This window comes from Natator depressus, chromosome 11 (genome assembly GCF_965152275.1).
Source record: "Natator depressus isolate rNatDep1 chromosome 11, rNatDep2.hap1, whole genome shotgun sequence".
In the NCBI taxonomy this organism is placed as follows: Eukaryota; Metazoa; Chordata; order Testudines; family Cheloniidae; genus Natator; species Natator depressus.
In genome coordinates this window covers 66,473,096-66,493,351 of record NC_134244.1, presented here as the reverse complement: position 1 = coordinate 66,493,351, position 20,256 = coordinate 66,473,096, and the positions used below count along the sequence as shown (strand labels likewise).

Below are 20,256 nucleotides of genomic sequence, written 5' to 3'. Positions count from 1 at the left end.
CCATCCCCTGTCACCCATTCCCAGCTTCTGGCAAACAAGGCTAGGGACACCATTCCTCCCCATCCTGGCTAATAGCCATTGATGGACTTATCCTTCATGAATTTATCTAGTTCTTTTTTGACCCGTTATAGTCTTGGCCTTCACAACAGCCTCTGGCAAAGAGTTCCACAGGTTGACTGAGCATTGTGTGAAGAAATACTTTCTTTGTTTGTTTTAAACCTGCTGCCTATTAATTTCATTTGGTGACCCCTAGTTCGTGTGTTACGAGAAGTAGCAAATAACATTTCCTTATTTACTTTCTCCACACCAGTCATGATTTTATACACCTCTATCATATCCCCCTTTAGTCATCTCTTTTCCAAGCTGAATATTCCCCATGCTATTAATTGCTCCTCATAGGGAAGCATTTTTGTTGCCCTTTTCTGAACCTTTTCAAATTCCAATATATCTTTTTTGAGATGGGATGACCACATCTGCACACAGTATTCAAGATGTAGGCATACCATGGATTTATATAGAGGCAATATGATATTTTCTGTCTTATTATCTAACCCTTTCCTAATTATTCCCAACATTCTGTTTGCTTTTTTGACTCCTACTGCACATTGAGCAGATGGTTTCAGAGAACTATCCACAATGACTCCAAGCTCTCTTTCTTGAGTGCTAACAGCAAATTTAGACCCCCATCATTTTATATGTATAGCTGGGATTGTTTTCCCAATGTGCATTACTTTGCATTTATCAACATTGAATTTCATCTGCCATTTTGTTGCCCAGTCACCCAGTAAGTTTCCAGGCACGTGACAGAGGATATAAAAGACCCCCGAGAGATCTCTATTTTGCCTCTTTCCTGCTCAAAATCTCCAGTCTGGGGATTTGCAACTAAAAGGAGCATCCTGAACCATGGACTGAAGACCTTCTAATCTTTTGGAAGTTACCAGAGAGACTTTATAAGCCAGCAATCTATTCCATCATTTCTACAAACCTCATAAGGACTTTGCAATCATTTGTATGTATATGATCTATTAACCATTTATAACTCTTCTTTTATGAATAAATCTTTAGTAGCTTACTAAGGATTGCCCGATTGTGATATTTGGGTAAGATCTAAAATATATATTGACCTGAAGGCATGTGTCTGATCCTCTGGGATTAGTAAGAATCTCACATATGGTGAATTAGGTTTTCATTAACCCCTCACCACATTAGCTCCCATCCAGATAAACAGGTCTAAGTGGAATGCCTACAGGGAACTGTTTGGCTTCTAGTTAATCAGTGGGGTACTGCAGAAGCTCTTTTGTTACTGGCTAGATGAATATAGTTATAGAATAAGCCACCAGTTTTTGGTGACTGCCTTCTCTATTTCGTGCAGTGCACTGCACACGGAGAGTGCAGTGTGGCACTCTCAGTGTGGCCCATTCCAAGAACCCGGTCACAGAAGGTTATTACTAAAAAGCAGTTTCATTGTTGTTTGGGGGAAGAGGTTATTCATATAGATATGAAGTAGAATGTCAAAATGGCCTCTTTTCTGGATACAAACAAAGAAATATGTACATGGCAAGTAACTAGAGATGTAGTTTTGCCATTTGCACTTTGGAGTGAAAATTTTAGCCTTAGAAGGTGTATATGATCTTTTTTTAAAATAAAGTAACCACACAAGATTATAATTGTGATGCAAAGGATCCCGTAGAATATTTTATGAGTTTTACAACAAAATTGCAGTACAGCTGCCCATTTGGGCTATTTTCAGAGACAGAGAGAAGTTTGAAACAGACAGGATTTTAGACTGAGATTGCTCTATTCCACGGGCACTGTAAAGTAATGCTCATACCTGCACCTGTCCCTCCCAATCTTTTAGCAATTAGAACTTCAATTAATAGTCTAGAGTAGTGGTGGGCAACCTGCAGCCCGTTAGGGTAATCTGCTAGTGAGCCGTGAGACAGTTTGTTTATATTGACCATCCGCAGGCATGGCCGCCCACAGCTGCCAGTGGTTGTGGTTCAGCATTCCTGGCCAATGGGAGCTGCAGCCAGTGCATGCTGCTTTCTGCAGCTCTCATTGGCTGGGAACAGCAAACCGCAGCAACTAGAAGCTGCGGGTGGCCGTGCCTGCGGATGGTCAATGTAAACAAACTGTCTCACGGCCCACTAGCGGATTACCCTGACGGGCTGCAGGTTGCCCACCACTGGTCTAGAGCCTGGATAGAAATAGGAGGAAAATCCCCATACAACCTCTCCTAAATCTGATATGATATGAACTGCATCTTTATATTCAATTAATACTATCCATTTAAATTAAAGAACCAAGGTCCTCAATTATATGCAACAGGCTATAATTAATAGTATATGCTTAGTGTCAATACACACTCCAGAATAGTAGTATTTTGACTTACTAGAGGTGTATCACAGACAGATACACTCTAATTGTGAGAACGCCATGGCTTTATAGAATAAGTCTGCAGTCATATAATGGTCTCTTTTCTATGCTCCTGCTGTTCTTTTGGCCCAGTTCAAGTAAATGCCCAACTGTGACACATCCAAAGGCTACTTAGGAGGGTGAGGCACCTCACCACCACCCGCTCTTAGCATGTGGAAATCTTGTTTGTGCCTGCTGTGATTCTTCAGCATGCTGTGCCTGCAAAGAGTGCAGAACGGGGAAGAAAATTGGCAGCATGTGACCTCCAGAGAAGGAAGAGGAGAACCCATGTATCCGCTTTGCGGATAGAGGTAAGAAACTATTTTCAGGCTCTCTGCACAGATACTACAGCAGAGAATGGTTTGGAAGAGTTGTCGGAGGGAAGGGATCAGAAGGAGACCCCATTGATCGGAAGGCATGAGATGCATTGTCCTAGGGATGGGGATTCCATGACCACCACTCCCAAGAGGAGGAAATGGGTGATGGTGGTCGGAGACTCCCTCCTAAGGGGGAAGGAGTCATCCATCTGCCGGGAAGCTCAAGAAGTGTGCTGCTTGCCTGGAGCTAGAATTCAGGATGTGACAGTGTCTGAAGACTGATCAAGCCCTCGGACTGCTTCCCCTTCCTACTTCTCCATGTGGGCATCAATGATACTGCCAAGAATGACCTTGAGTGGGTCATTGCAGACTATGTGGTTCTGGGAAGAAGGATAAAAGGAGTTTGAGGCACAAGTCGTGTTTTCATCCAGCCTCCCTGTTGAAGGAAAAGGCCCAGGTAGGGACCATCGAATTGTGGAGGTAAATGCATGGTTGCATAGATGGTGTCTGAGAGAGGGCTATGGATTCTTCGACCATGGGCTGTTCCAGGAAGAAGGATTTCTAGGAAGAGATGGAATCCACCTAACAAAAAGAGAGAAGAGCATCTTCGCAGGCAGGCTTGCTAACCTAGTGAGGAGGTGTCGAGGTTCCTTCCCCACTCTGAACGCTAGGGTACAGATGTGGGGACCTGCATGAAAACCTCCTAAGCTTACTTTTACCAGCTTAGGTTAAACTTCCCCAAGGTACAAACTATTTTACCTTTTGCCCTTGGACTTTCGCTGCCACCACCAAACGTCTAACCGGGTTTATTATTGGGAAAGAGCCGTTTGGAAACGTCTTTCTCCCCCCGCAAAATCCTCACCAAAACCTTGCACCCCCCCTTCCTGGGGAAGGTTTGATAAAAATCCTCACTAATTTGCATAGGTGACCACAGACTCAAACCCTTGGATCTTAAGAAACTGAATGCTTCTTTTCATTGTTCTTACAAGAAGAATTTTAATAGAAGTAAAAAGAATCACCTCTGTAAAATCAGGATGGTAAATACCTTACAGGGTAATTAGATTCAAAACATAGAGAATCCCTCTAGGCAAAACCTTAAGTTACAAAAAGACACAAAGACAGGAATATCCATTCTATTCAGCACAGCTTATTTTCTCAGCCATTTAAAGAAATCATAATCTAACGCATATCTAGCTAGATTACTTACTAAGTTCTAAGATTCCATTCCTGTTCTGTCCCCGGCAAAAGCATCACACAGACAGACCCTTTGTTTCTCCCCCCCCCAGCTTTGAAAGTATCTTGTCTCCTCATTGGTCATTTTGGTTAGGTGCCAGCGAGGTTATCCTAGCTTCTTAACCCTTTATAGGTGAAAGGGTTTTCCTCTGACCAGGAGGGATTTTAAAGGTGTTTACCCTTCCCTTTATATTTATGACAGGAGGGCTTTAAACTAGGTCACCAGCTGCTGGCGAACCAAGTCCGGAGGTAAGTTGGATACCTGGAGGAAACACAAGGAGGAGGGTGCAACAGGGGAGGCCTCCTGATTCGTACTGAGAAAGTAGGGCAATTGGCTAGTTATCTCAGGTCCCTGTACACGAACGCAAGAAGCCTGGGAAACAAACAAGAAAGATTGGAAGGCCTGGCACAGTCAAGGAACTATGATGTGATTGGAACAACAGAGGGGTAACTCACATGACTGGAGCACTGTCACTGATGGGTATAAGCTGTTAAGGAAGGACAGGCGGGGAGAAAAGGTGGAGGAGTTGCACTGAATGCAAGAGAACAGTATGATTGCTCACAGCTGCAGTATGAAACTGGAAAAAAGCCTGTTGAGTCTCTTTGGGTTAAGTTTAGAGGCAAGAGCAACAAGGGTGATGTCGTGGTGGGTGTCTGCTATAGATCACCAGACCACGGGAGGAGGTAGACCAGGCTTTCTTCAGACAACTAACAGAAGTTTCCAGTTCACAGGCTCTGGTTTTGATGGGGAACTTCAATCACCCTGACATCTGCTGGGGGAGCAATACAGCAGTGCACAGACAATCCAGGAAGTTTTTGGAGAGTGTTGGGGACAATTTCCTGGTGCAAGTGCTAGAGGAACCAGCTAGGAGGTGGGCTCCTCTTGACCTGCTGCTCACAAACAGGGAAGAATTGGTAGGGGAAATGAAAGTGGGTGGCAACCTGGGCAGCAGTGACCATGAGATGGTCGAGTTCAGGATCCTGACAAGAGGAAGAAAGGAGAGCAGCAAAATACGGACCCTGGACTAAAGAAAAGCAGACTGACTCCCTCAGAGGACTGATGGGCAGGATCACCTGGGAGGCTAATATGAAGGGAAAAGGAGTCCAGGAGAGCTGGCTGTATTTTAAAGAAGCCTTATTGAGGGCACAGGAGCAAGCCATCCCAATGTGCAGAAAGAATAGCAAATATGGCAAGCGACCAGCTTGGCTTAACAGAGAAATCTTCGGTGAGCTTAAACACAAAAAGGAAGCTTACAAGAAGTAGAAACTTGAACAGATGACTAGGGAAGAGTATAAAGATATTGCTCGAGCATGCAGGGGTGTAATCAGGAAGGCCAAAGCACAATTGGAGTTGCAGCTAGCAAGGGATGTGAAGGATAACAAGAAAGGTTTCTACAGGTATGTTAGCAACAAGAAGGTGGTTAGGGAATGTGTGGGACCCTTAATGAATGGGAGAGGCAACCTAGTGACAGATGTGGAAAAAGCTGAAGTACTCAATACTTCTTTTTGCCTTGGTCTTCACGGACAAGGTCAGCTCCCAGACTGGAGCATAGCATAGGGAGGCAGTGAGCAGCCCTTGGTGGTGAAAGAACAGGTTAAGGACTATTTAGAAAAGCTGGACATGCACAAGACCATGGGGCCAGATCTAATGCATCCAAGAGTGCTGAGGGAGTTGGCTGATGTGATTGCAGAGCCATTGGCCTTTATCTTTGAAAACTCATGGCAAGTGGGGGAGGTCCTGGGCGACTAGAAATAGGCAAATATAGTGATCCTCTTTAAAAAAGGGAAGAACTACAGACCGGTCAGCCTCACCTCAGTCCCTGGAAAAATCATGGAATCCATTTTGAAGCACTTGGAGGAGAGGAAGATGATCAGGAACAGTCAACACGGATTCACCAAGGGCAAGTCATGTCTGACCAACCTGATTGTCTTCTATGATAGACAACTGACTCTTTTGATACTGTCTCCCACCGTATTCTTGCCAGCAAGTTAAAGAAGTATGGATTGGATGAATGGACTATAAAATGGATAAAAAACTGTCTAGATAGTCAGACTCAGTGGGTAGTGATCAACGGCTCGATATCTAGTTGGCACAGTGCCCCAGGCGTTGGTCCTGGAGTCAGTTTTGTTCAACATCTTCATTAATTATCTGGATGATGGGATGGGTTGCACCCTCAGCAAGTTCGGGGATGACACTAAACTGGGGGCGGGGGGAGAAGAGGTAGATAAGCTCGAAAGTAGGGCTAGGGTCCAGAGTGACTGAGACAAATTGGAGGGCACCCCAATTTTGAGGGCACCCCACTACAGAAAGTATGTAGCACTACCTTCCAGTCCTTACTCTCTGTATAGGTTAACAACAAGCACACACCAATCCCCAAGTCTTGCATGCATTCCCTGTCGTGTCCAACCCTTGTTCCGCTGAACATTCACATAATTACCAGGCCTGCTGTTCACAAACGGTACCCAGGCCCGCCGACAGCAATTCCGGGCCCCAGGGCAGAATAGTCAATGAGCGCTCCTTCACCACCACTGGTACCATTCCCGTGTGCACCTAGGAACACTGTGGCCTGCATGGGTGACAAATTGGCTCCTGTGCCCTTTTAAATCATCCAGGGCCCTAGGCAATTGCCCCCCACACATCAGCAGGCCTAATTACATGACAGCTTACAATGTAGAGCTGTGTTCTAAGGAATGTATGTGTAGATAAAAAAATTTATCAAAGAAGAGAGATTCAAGTGACAGAGAGTAAGAATAATTTATTATTCCAGAGGGCATTCGGCACCAAAAAGACAAAAATTCTGTGCACAATATTTTAAAATGCTGCAAAATTCTGCAAATTTTGTTTGTCAGATAAATGTGGAGGCTCCAGAATGGCATTGGGGAGCACAGAACACTGGCTACATAGATGTGGGAGATCACTGTGCAGCTCCTCCTAGGACATGGACTCAGCAGTGAGGCTGCACCTAACCCTGAGACAGCACAAGGACGGGGCATGCCCCAAAAACACCCCAAGGCCATGCCCCTCTGTGCCAGGTGCACCAGCTGTGGGCAGGATGGCTTAGCAAAGCAAGATCCAAGTGTGGAGGGGCTTAGTGTGGGGGGATCCAGGTGTGGGTTGAGAAGGTTCAGTGTGAGGCAATCTGGGTGTGGGCAGCTCAGTAGGGGATCCGAGTGACGTGAGGGAGGAAATCTGGATTCACAGGGGCTTGTTGGGGGGGGGGGGGTAAAACAGTAATGGGACTCCGCAAGAGGGGACCGGTGAAGGTAGTTGGGGTTCAGCAGTGGAGGAGTGGGTGTGGGGGGAGATGGAGCTCAGCAGGGGGGTCCAGATGCAGCTGCTGGAGGCTCAGTGGGATGGGGATCCAGGTGTGGGTGGCTCCTGAGGGTGATCCAGGTGCAGGGGGAGTGGGGCTCATTGGGGGGAGGGGGAAGAGGGAACTGTGGCTCAGCAGGAGGGTCTGGTTATGAGGGGGTCTGTATGCACAGGGTGTGAGGGAGCAGCTCCCTGTACAGGGATCCCTCCCCCGGCAGCGGAGGAGCAATTGGTGCAGGAAGTGGAGGGGAAGTGGAGTGTGCAGAGCTTCTTTCAGCTGGGGGAGAAAACTGGGGTTGGGTTGGGCCGGGCCTGGCCTGGCCTCAGATGCTGTGCAGGGGAAAAGCAAGTCTTGTCCTCCCCAGCCCAGCTGGGACTAGCAGCTGAGCCTAGTACAGGGTAGGAGGCACCTGCTGGGTCTTCCCCAGGCCCACCTCCTACCCCACAGTGATTTACCTCTTCGCTAGCTGCCCTGGGGCCCCAAAACATACTGTTGGGGAGGGCTGCATGACCGCTCTTGGGGCTTCCCTTTGCTTCCCTGTCAGAAAGTCATTTTTCTGTAGGGAGGCAAAGAAATTTACAGGGGACAAATTGGGCACATGCGCAGTGGCATATTTTGTTTTGTGAAACTAAAATAAGACATTCTCTCATCTCCTACAAGAAAGCTTACTCCAAGTTCTTCCCGCAGCATTTTCACCCACTTTCGTGGAGACCCCTTCTCACAGGATCAAGCCCACTGGCAGTTTTTCCATACAAACTGACAGAATACTTAGAGGGTCATCAGTACCCAAATATAGTTTCAAAAGTTCATTAACAAGCTAACGCCTGAAGTTTTCATCTTCAAAGATTCCACAATCTTTCATTAGCATTCATCTCAGACTAGTGAGTGGGGGTTCATTGTGAAAAGACAGTTACCTTTTCCTGTAACTGGAGTTCTTTGAGATGTGTTGCTCACATCCATTCCATATTAGGCGTGTGCGCTCACCACATGCACCCGTGCCGTAAGTTTTTCCCCTCTGCAGTATCTGTAGGGGACCAGCTCTGGTGCCCTTGGGAGTGGCGCCCTCATGGCGCTGTATAAGGGGTACTGCCAGCTCCCCCCCACCCTCAGTTCCTTCTTGCCAGAACCTCTGACCCTGGGGAAGGAGGACAGGTCATGGAATGGACATGAGCAACACATCGACGAACACCAGCTACAGAAAAAAGTAACTGTCTTTTCTTCTTTGATTACTTGCTCATGTCCATTCCATACTAGGTGACTCCAGTAGCCCTGGAAGTGGGTAGGAGTTCACGGATATGTGGATTGCAACACAGCTCTGCCGAACCCAGCGTAGTCCCCGGCCTGCTGAGTGATGGCATAATGAGAGGTAAACATGTGCACAGAGGACCACATTGCGGCTCTACAAATGTCCTGGGTAGGGATGTGCGCCAGGAAGGCCGCTGAAGATGCCTGCACTCTTGTCAAGTGGCCTCTGAAAATCGGCGGTGGCGGAACCCACACCAGGTCGTAACAGGTCCTTATGCATGAGGTGATCCAATTGGAAATAATAGAATATCAGGGTTGGAAGGGACCTCAGGAGGTCATCCAGTCCAACCCCCTGCTCAAAGCAGGACCAATCCCCAACTAAATCATCCCAGCCAGGGCTTTGTCAAGCCTGGCCTTAAAAACTTCTAAGGAATGGGGGGCGGGGGGAAGGATAGGTCAGTGGTTTGAGCATTGGCCTGCTAAACCCAGGGTTGCGAGTTCAATCCTTGAGGGGGCCATTTAGGGATCTGGGGCAAAAACTGGGGATTGGTCCTGCTTTGAGCAGATGGGGTTGGACTAGATGACCTCCTGAGGTCCCTTCCAACCCTGATATTCTATGGTTCTAAGGAGATTCCACCACCTCCCTAGGTAATGCATTCCAGTGTTTCACCACCCTCCTAGTGAAAAAGTGAGGACACCGGGTGACCCTTCATCCTATCCACTATAGCGATGAAGAGTTGAGTCGATTTACAGAAAGCCTTGCCCAATAAAAACCATTCTGACTTCTTCACACCTAGGGTCCGTCAGGATCTGCTGGTACTCAGGAATTTTCTGTCCGAGGAATGCTAAAAGAGACTCCAAACAAGATGGGAGGTGGTAGAACAGAGACTGTCAAGAAAATGCTTTAGAAGAGATTCCTTCAAAACTTATTCAGCTGGAAGCAAGGAAGGAAGAAAAACAGGAAAGTGCTGAAGATTCCTTTTTCCATATGGAAAAAGCCAGTTACTTTTGGCAGCCATTACATTCTGGGATCACCCACCACATTACTTTATACTGTCCAAGACACTGTTCAAGGCAAGGACAACAGCAAATGTAATTAGGTGTAACAAACAGGACAAATTAGGACTGAAACAAGGATGGCAGCTAAGGAATCCCCCTTGGGCAGGGGAGCTCTGCATGTAAACCAAACCGCTCCCAAAATAGGGGTGAAGCAGCACGATAGAGTAGAGCTCCACTATGCCCTATCTTCTATTGGCAACAGGTCCTGAGAGCTTACACCAATGGTGTAAGTTGAGCTGCTCCATGCAGCTCTAGCTTGCACTGGGACTGTGCAGTTTAGAATCCAGGAGTCACACCTAGTTCCCTAATTGGCCCCTATTTCCACTGTACTCAAGCAGAAATCTCAAAAAGAGGACAATCTGCCCCATTATCTCTTGCAGGAACACACCTTTAATCACAGCCCCAGTATTTTCCTTCCCACCAAGATGGTGGATGCTAACACATCCTAGCTGTTTGGCACATAGTAGTCTTGGTTTACTGAAAGTGCTAGTTATTCAAATTAAAGACAATTTCTTCTCTTCTTGAGTTTTACAGCCTATGTTTGATCTTCGTAGACAAAATGAAAGCTATGGACACCAACTCTAAATAACCATGATTTCTAAATTCAGGGTGTGGGCTGTATAATGCTTACTATACTTTTGGATACCTACTTGATCTATGCACCACAATTGCATAAATACTGCATTTCCTTAAACTCTGCATTTAAATAGTGGATGAAATTCTTTTATTATGGAACTGGGTGTAAAATATACAATAATTGAACTGAAGCTACAGGGGAAGTGTAGGTGTGCCACGACATTAGTTTATGGTGGAATTTAGCCAAGACAGAGGAACTACCACTTGCAAAACGTGCCAGGGAATCTCACGGCTACAAATATTCATTGCTTCAGTTTTGCTTCACATAAAGATGTGTTTCTTAGCACAGTATGGGGATATTGATTCAGTAGGCAATCAGAGAGAAGACTAGTACTTGCCGAGTAATCGAAACCACTTGCTTCAACACCTGGGTTATCTAGTAAATGAGCACTGAACAACCTAGCAGATACTCCTCATAAAATATGCAGCAAACATTATGAAAGCATGAAGGCAAACAACAAGTGTGATTAAAAGTACGTTTGTTTTGCATTACAGATCCTGCCATCTAATGAAAATGATTGACATACTGTTGCCAAAAAACTATGATTTACAGTGAAAATTGTATTAAATATCTCAATACCAAGTCCAGAAGCAAAGAGAAACCTTTTAGCTAGAACACAAGAAATCATATTGAACTTGAGGCTAACAAAGCAAGTGGTGCGTTTTGCTATCAATGCTGCAGGAAGCTTCAGCACACACACACCCTCAAGTGTACCATATATCAAGTGTTCCTGTGTAGCCGTCTTACAATTCAATAAACACTTATCACACAGCTGAAAGATCAGGCAGTTGTACTCTGTCAAAAGATTAGACTAGTAAGATTCTCAGTTGTCCTGGGGTGGTTTTTTACTATTATTTTTAAGTGTCAAGGTACATAGTCAGATGTAACTACAGCGGATTTCTGAAGAATTTCCAATATTTCCAATTCTTAAAAAAAGTTTGGAAAACTGAATCTGCTTTCAGATGTACCTCTTATTTTCAGATTTCTTCCATCCAAGGTTTAATATTGACCACAGAACTGATGAGTTTACTTACACACACACGATGAAGTACATCTTCCCTCAGTTGTCACTGAGAACTAGTCACTTTCATTTAAAAAAAAAAAAAAAAAAGTTATATTCATTTGCCTTTGCAGATCAAAGATTGACAATCTCTCACTGCATAAAGGAAGAAAATATAAAAAGTTGATGGTATAATGGAAAGGAAAGATACCTTACTATGTGATTATAGTAAGCCAAACCAAGTAATTTTTCTGCAACTGGAATTAGCATCTGAACTCACTCTGGTAGACTTAAAAAAAAAAAACCACACGAACCACACCCCACTATGTTCAAGTTGTGATCAATTCAAATTCTCAGGGGTTTTCCTAGTCCCGCCTAAAGGTGAGTAGCTGGCTGGCTCTGTAGGGAAACACACGATCTGGTCCTAGCAGCAGGATAAGTTTTGCTAAGAGCCAGCCTACAGTAGGGAGGGATGAGGTGGGCTTCTCTTTTAGTGAGCCCCCTGCTTTGTGTCTCAGCATTTTGGGGTTCTTGGTGTTATTTTGAATTCTAAGAAAACAAATAGTGTCACATTACAGCCTTCCAACAAGAGTATTTAGGTTTTTAAAATTAACTTGTGGGTGTATGCTGTGACCATAACACTTACAATCCCACCACACCACTACATGGTAGTCTATTGTGGTTTAAAAAAATCAAATTCTAAAAAGGTAAAAGTATCTAAAATACTAGTTGTTAAATGAGTGATAATTTGACCACAGCTCTCATTCGACCAAGCAGCTAGGTATATGCTTTTGTTTTTTAATAACAAGCATGTGAGTAATTCTATTCCTATTCAGCAAAGCATTTAAGCGCATGTTACATAGTGATTAAAGCACATGCTTCAATGGAACTTAAACATATGGGTAAAGGGCTTGGTTTAATCAGGGCCTAAATATTTTATTTAACTCATTCCATTTAGAGAAAAGGATACTTACACCACATTTTAGTGAATTAAGTCTACTATTTTCCTTAAAATATTGAGCAATGCATGAAATATACAACAAGACAAGCAAACAGTGAATAGAGGAATATCAGGGTGGATGGAAATGAATTCATTTAAGCATTGTTCTCACAGTGACATCATATATAAAATGTTTCTAGAGATTTATGCCATAAGAAATGTAAAATGCTCTATCTATACTTATATTCAATAATTAAGCGTGTTCAAGGTCTAAACTTTAAGCCAATAGAAATCAGTTTTGTTACTGATGGATTCTTAACAGTATTTTGAAAACTCTTACTATAATTTGTGCATCTTCAGCCTGCTCCTGTATTGTCTGCAAAGCCTTTACCAGATCTTCATCACCTTCTAGGAGACTAAAATCATCATCTGCTGGAACCTAAACCCAAATATAAATGAAGTCAGATCAATGAATATTTTAAATGGATTATACTTTCTTCCAGAAGATAATTAAGTCCCAACAGCACACAGTTAAAAATAAAAAGTCTTATGCTAGTAGCCATATTAGGAGCTTGGTGTTATAATTACACAACTGATTATTGTTCTACTTGGTACTGAAGCATACCTTTTTTTTTTTTTTTAAATTGTATCACACATTCAGTGGTATCCTTGCCCTATTTAAATCAGTGACAAAACTCCTATTGACTTCTTTGAAGATAGACTTTCAACCCTGATCTCTTGGCACTTGATCCAAGGCTCAGTGGAAAGATTCTCATGGATTTCACCAGGCTTAGGGTGAGAGCCTGCTGTCTGACAGTGTAGATTTTTGGGGGAAGAATGGACCCACTGCTGGCACAGCCCAGGATAAAAGTCTCTCCTCATTCGCACCTTCTGTTAACCACTACTTCAGTCCTACAGTAGCGTCATCTCCTCACAACTTGGTCCTCCAGGCAGGTCCCTTAGAAGTCTCACCCTTTCAGCGGTATCACTGTCTCACATGAGCAGTATCCCACACATTTTAATTACCACCATAGCATTTTCTGCTCAAACTAGATTCCTTTACAGTCCAACTTCTCTCAGAGAAAGAAATTCCCAGGTCTCCCTCAGCCTTCACCAACAAAGCACAGAAAATCCCAGAGAAACCAAACCTAAATAAAGCAGCTTCTGTCCCTCCAGACTTGAACTTTTAATCCCACGAGGTTCTCCCCAGCATCCTGGTATAGAACACCAACACTACTTCCTTAGAAGCACTACTACTCCTATCCTAAGCACAAAATTAGTTCCTCTCCTACAGCTACCCTATGATTCCTTTGCCATCTAACTCTAACCCTCACCCATGCACCCCCTCTTGTAGTTTTCACTTCCCTGCTTTATGAGAAGACACAGCTCCTCCTCAGCTGGGTCTGATAACAAACCAACCCTGACACACCCTCCAGGTGTTCTCCAGCTCCTACTAACACTTTGTTCACCAGTGTGGGGTTTACAGTCCTTCACACAACTGCTATTCAGAAAGAGATCGAGCACAGGCTTGAGTTAGAGGATTTTGTTTATATCAAAGACCAAGACATTAATATACTGAAACAATATCCAAGAAAGCAAAGATATATATGAATAAACCTATTTAAATAATGAATAAGCTGAAATTAGCTCACTATGAATAAGCTGAAATCAGCTAAACTGAGTTACTGCTACCTTTTAAAAATTATTTAAATGAACATAAGACATAATAAATCAAATGTTACTAGTTCTTTTTATTAAATGAAAATATATGCTTAATATCATGCATATTTTAAAGTATGCTTCATAAAAGAGGATTTACTTCTTTGGTGCTAAGATATAGTGACTGGTGCATTTAAATAAAAGAAGAGATGGTTACTACAATACAGATCTTTCTTAAGACTATCTCCTAAGTTTTGAGATCTACTTTTGAAAGGCACTATAAAAGAAAAAGGTATTACTATTATTATTATTGGCAATATTATTAAGTAAATTACCTCTTCATATTGATAATCATCTTCTGAGTCTTCTGTAATGGTAACTTCTGTATGTTTTGTCAAGTCTAAAACAGCTGACATATGCGGTGCTTTCCAATGAGAAAACAATTGTATATGATCATTTAAAAAAAACCAGTTATTCATAAATCAGTCCTTATCAGCCTCTCCCCTCTTCTATGTAAGGCCAAATTTCACATATTTAGGGCTAATTTTGGCTCTTGGATGCCCAGTGAAAGGCATGTCTCTGCATTCAAGAACAGAATTTAGCACTCAAACTTTTCATTGCAGGACTGCACAGCATTAAAATACCACCTATTTGTTCTGCTATAGCTAGACACCAGTTGCTGTGCTTCATATAAACAATAAGCCAAACTCTACTCTCAGGTACACAGTTACAGTGGCTATATTGTACCAGGGGACTTTCACTGTCCTTAGCCTCTGGGTGAATTTCATCCTTTCAGAAAACTAACCATTTTTTATCAGGTTTAGAGATCCGACGTGGCAAATGCACATCTGTGGATCCACGCTTTGGGGGAAAATAACAGTAAATTGAGCATTGAAGCTTCTGTTATGTTGGTTTAACAGTCCTACATCTCCTTTAGTTACATGAGGGAAAAAATGGATTAACTGATTTTAATGGGAGGATTGAGAGGTATGTGTTTCAATGAATACTTTATAATCTCCTTCTGGCAAAGTGTTCCAGCAACAGCCCATGTGCCCATTGAGTTGGGCAGGGAGAACATAGCTGAGAACAGTTGCACTTTGCAGAGGACTTTGAAGAGCTCCTCCTGAAGAACTGAAGCCCTGACCACCCTTCCAAGACTTTAGCAGCTGTCTGGCTCCTGAGTCTCAGCTCCCCACTCCCAAAGGCAAATACTGGAGGCCTTACATCATCAGCTACTTCTGTTCTCTTTATGCTCTTAAGAAACTACTAGTGGTGCCTGGATTCTCTGATCCTTTAACTGGAGGGGGGCAGGGGAGAAGCAGGCAGCAAAGTGGTCCAGGGACCACTAACAGTTTGCTAGAGGGGCAGAAAGAGCTAAGTGGCTGCCGCTGCGCTAGTGTTTACAAGATGAGACAGGGAAGGAGAAGAGTTACTTCTGACCTATTGAACAAGGACTGGGAGCAAAATGCACAACAGGGAAACCACTGTCTTTTTTTTTTTTTTAAATGGCTCTGGAGATTGGTAGGGAACAGTAAAAGCAGAGGAAGTCTAGTGGCAGAAGAATTGATTTTGGAGGTCAGGAGTTTTGGTTGATTGAGTTTGGTAAGTAGTCTAAGAATCATCTTTTTAAAAGCTAAACACTCTATGATCAATTCACTCTTCATTCTTTCAATGTACCTAAAGTGACCATGATGCTACTTTATGTCTGGGGCAGATATCTTGTGAATGAGACTTTAAAAAGTGAGGTCCTATTTGCACAGCATGGACACTAAGGCCCAACTTTTTATAAAGGAGGGGCCAATGTATGTGTTCTACTTCTGTATTTGTACCTACTCTGTGATTATGTGCCTGAATCAGATATTTGTATACCTGCTAGTGCCTCCTAAAATCCATGGTTTATTTGGAAAATTGCCCTTGGCTATATTATATTTTGTCTATATATTTAGAGAGAGAGGCAAGCAAGGAAAAAGTTAACTGTGTTATTGCCAAAGAACAAGGCTTCGTTAGCCGAAGCTACAAAAATCTTTTGCTGATTTAAAATAAGAAGAGGGGTTATTTTAAATTTCTTATAGCATTAATTTTTAAATTTGCCTCAGTTATACACACCGCAAAGTGTGTAGTAATTTACATGTGAGGTTTAGAGGGCTTGCCCCACAAATGCTTTTGAGCTATTGGTAAGTCAAAAAAGTCTTAATATGCTGAGAACACTTTTCTCCCCTCTCTCCAGTAACTCAAGATCATGAAGGGATTTTGTTCCAGTTTTAAAAAACAAAAACAAAACAAACAAAGAAAAAAAGAACAGAGCTGCGAACAGTTTCAGCCATAAAGGACTTTTCAGAAATCTACACAGGTGCATGAACAAAAGTTTATAATAGAAATCACAGTGTAATTGCAACTGCTTTAATTATAGCAAAAGGTATAATAAAAGTAACATTCGAGGTATGTATGATCTAGTCATCTGGGACTTACAAATGTTTTGAGTTCTAGTCCTGGCCCTGCTACTATGGTGTTGTGGGGCCTTGCGCAAATCAGATTAAATGTCTGGTCCTTAAAGTCCCTTATCGATTGAACGGGAATGATAAATTACCTATCTTGTTGGGTATATAACAATTATGATTATGAAACCATTAATTAATTAGCACCATAACTGAATGGTACTTTATTTAAAGTTTGCAAAGTACGCAGAAGCTGAAAAATGTACTATCATTTTATAAAATATCTAATAATAAAAGACAGGATAATGTCACTGTAATTAATTAAGTAGCCTTTTGGTACTGTCATATTGTAGTAGTAAATAGAGGTTTGAACGTTTATACGGTACAATTTAAATACAATATTGTGTATCCACCAATTTGGCTAAAAACATTTCTCTCACTGGACGCTTAATTGTATAATGAGAGAGACAGATTTTGTCAACCTGTTTGACATGTGCAATACTTCATTCCTTTTTCTCCATATTGACAGTTCTATTCTACAGTTGTAGAATATTTTACAATGTGGATAGAAATGTCAATATGTCATATCCACCAGTCATTCCAAACTAATGCAAATGATCTTGGTTATTTAGGTGCTTCCAAGAAGGTGAGTTTGCTGTTAGTTTTTTGAAGTGTTTTACTGACTCAATAGCCCTTATGTGCCATTAGGGTCTAGACTACTGTGTTGTTGCAGATGCTATACATGTGGAATAAAACCTCATGTTAAAAATCTTGACATGATTTTTGAAAAATCATATTTCAGATGCACAATCTTTTTTAAAGACAAAATTCCTCATTCAACTACATTTCTGAGCAAACATTGTCTACAAATTTTATTTTCAATGTCTTTTATAATATAGACACTCTTCTGTAACAGCCGTGTTAGTCTGTATTCACAAAAAGAAAAGGAGTACTTGTGGCACCTTAGAGACTAACCAATTTATTTGAGCAAAGTGAGCTGTAGCTCACGAAAGCTTATGCTCAAATAAATTGGTTAGTCTCTAAGGTGCCACAAGTACTCCTTTTTCTTTTTACTCTTCTGTAGTGTCTTATCAGCCACAGGGCATTGAAGAATTTCTGTTTTAAGGAAACAGAAACTGAATCGCAGAGAAGTGGCTTACATAGGGTCACAAAGCGAGTCAGTCAGTACCAAGGTTGAGAACAGAATTCAGATCTCCTGACTGCCAGCCTCTAAATAAATATACACTACAGAAAAACAAAACAAAAAACCTGCAACCGCTAATTTATAGTTTGCCTTTGCTCTTTTTAAAACTGAAAAGGAGTCAAACTGATTGTTTCTAAATGTCATAACTCAGAAATAAACCTTCTAAATTGCTGCTCTGCAATCTAAAATTCCTATTTTACTTGTATAAACTACTCAATTAAAAATAGATTTTTAGGGAATGATTGGATAATTCAGGCACTAGATGACAGAATTTGAGCCTTTCGCTCTAGGTCAGTGGTTCGAATATTGCTAAGTGGAGGAACAAGCAAATGTGGATTACCTTCTGATACGTATTTAGTGCCTTATGGAAAAGGCTTGGAAAAACTTACCAGACGCTTGCTAGAGAGAGACAAGTACAAAAAGGAGTAAGAGGCAACAGCTCCAGGTCTTCAGTTGTTGCTCACAGCTTTCCCAAGTAGCAACAGAAAAGAGGGATTCTAAACAACAACAGTGGATCTTGACAGCACACTGAAATGAACAAGACTCTGGACAGTCCCACTGTTACTATTCAGAACCCCTAGGTGAAACTAACAAGAATCAGGACAATTTCACTTTTCTGTTTCCATACCAGAGGCACTGGAGTCATCTGTTTGTAGATGCAGCAAGATGGCACTGCATCAAGCTACACTCAGTTCACATTGAGAAGGTATTCCTCTTAATCATGAGGCCTGGAGACTTAGCTGTCTTTGTTCAAATAGTGCAGAATTTAATTTTTCTAACTTATCGTTTATTCCCCCGCAGTTCCCAGGGAAGTTCACTATTAGCCAGCAGCAAGTAGGGGAGTGTTGGTAAAATAAGTCGGTAATCTCAACTTTTCCCCACCATAATTACGTGATTTTTGGCCTGGCTCCCGCTGGGCAGGTCTGTACCTGGCAAATACAACTGTATGGGCATCGAGTGAAGCCTTTATTGCAGGTGCCACTGAGCAGCCTGGCTGATGGGCCAGAGAGAAGGTCCTTCCTCAATCCTGGGCAGAGCTCAGGTGACAGTGGTGGGGGGGAGTGGCACTGACCCATGCAGAGAACGAGGGGACCCCAGCACTCCCCACCCCTCCCCATGGCTTGAACTTGCCCGGGACTCAAAACCAGTGGGGGGGGGGGGGGAGAGATTTGTTCTCAGCTGAGTCAAAGGCTCCAAAAAAAACCCCAGAGGCTAGAGCCCAACAGCCCGCCCCGCAAAGTGAGACCCCTCCCCCCAGCTGAAACCCCTGGGTGAAGCCCCCCAGAGGGAAGATCCCCGGCTCCCCCTCCCGGGGTGAACCCCCAGAACCTCCCGCCCCCAGAACGAGGAGCCCCCGGCGTGAACCCTCAGCACATCCGAGCGCCCCCCATCCCCAGCGCTGCTCCGCCAGGAGCCGCTGAGGGGGCGCGGGGAGAGGATACGCTGCAGGCAGAAGGGCCCCTCGGCTCCGGCCGCCGCCGCCTCCATCGCCGGCTCTCCGGGTCGCTTGTTTACCCGCCGCTCTCGCCGTTGCTAGGGTCCCCCGGAGAACCTCTCGCGAGAACAGCTCGCCCCTTCTCTCCACCTGGCTCTATCCCGGCTTCACGGGAGAGAGCGCGCGGCCGGGGTGGGGCGGGGTTGTTAAGGCAAGGCGTGGGGACTGCCGGAGGCGTCCCGGTCGCCATAGCAATCGTCACTTCTCGGTTACGGAAAGGTCCAATGGCGCTTCAGTAGGGCGGTACCGAGGGACGAACTGGCCAATCGGTGCAAAGCAGAGGGGGCAAAGTCCCGCCTTCTGGCCCAGGCTCCCCCCCACTGGGCAGAGAAGGGGGCTCCGATGCGGCGGTACAGCCTCTCCCGTGAGCCCCCTCGCCCCCCCACCCACGGGGCTGGGCCTGCGGCACAGATGCGGCCCTCAGTCCCCTCTGTGGGGGCGGGGCATAAGGCAGGACCCCCACCCCCGCAGGGTGCCCCCGGGCTTGCCCTGGGATCCGAGCTGCTGGGGAGAGCAGCCCTAAGCCACGTGCGGCCTGCCAGGTGTCCTGCCCGAGAAACCCCAGGAGCCATGATGACCGCTGTTGACACCATCTGCTGTCACCTTCTCTGGTCACCGACAATATGTCTGTCTACTAGGGCTGTTGAGCGATTAAAATAATTAATCGTGCTGTTAAAGAATAATGGAATACCATTTATTTAAATATTTTTGGATGTTTACCATATTTTCGAACATATTGATTTCAATTTCAACACAGAATACAAAATGCGCAGTGCTCGCTTTGTATTTCTTTTTATTCTAAATATTTGCACTGTAAAAACAAAAGAAATAGTATTTTTCAATTCACTTGCTACACGTACCGTAGTGCAATCTCTTCAACATGGAAGTTGAACTTACAAATGAATCTTTAGCACGTCTGGCACGTAAATACCTTGCAATGCCAGCTACAACAGTGCCATGCGAACACCTGGTCTCACTTTCAGGTGACATTGTAAACAAGAAGCAGGCAGCATTGTCTCCTGCACATGTAAACAAATTTGTTTGAGCAATTGGCTGAACAAGAAGTAGGACTGAGTGGACTTGTAGGCTCTAAAGTTTTACATTGTTTTGTTTTTGAGTGACGTTATGAAACAAAAAAACCTATATGTGTAAGTTGCACTTTCACAATACAGAGATTGCACTACGGAACCTGTATGAGGTTAAAGATACTATTTCTTTTGTTTATCATTTTACAGTGAAAATATTTGTAATAAAAATAATATAAAGTGAGCACTGTACACTGGTATTCTGTATTGTAATTGAA

The 20,256-nt window shown here is 43.6% G+C and overlaps 1 protein-coding gene across 2 annotated transcripts in view; it reads right to left on the bottom strand.

The window, feature by feature from the left end:
- Positions 1 to 19,076, bottom strand: part of SPAG16 (sperm associated antigen 16) — a 711,557-nt gene extending 692,481 nt beyond the window's left edge. For both annotated transcript variants that reach the window (XM_074968104.1, XM_074968105.1), the window contains exons 1-3: positions 18,901 to 19,076; positions 14,155 to 14,201; positions 12,501 to 12,599 (exon numbers count right to left, since the gene is read on the bottom strand). In XM_074968104.1, the coding sequence (XP_074824205.1) occupies positions 12,501 to 12,599; positions 14,155 to 14,201; positions 18,901 to 18,946 (192 nt within the window). In that variant the 5' untranslated portion in view covers positions 18,947 to 19,076. The remainder of the gene's footprint in view (positions 1 to 12,500; positions 12,600 to 14,154; positions 14,202 to 18,900) is intronic.
- Positions 19,077 to 20,256: the final 1,180 nt, after the last annotated feature.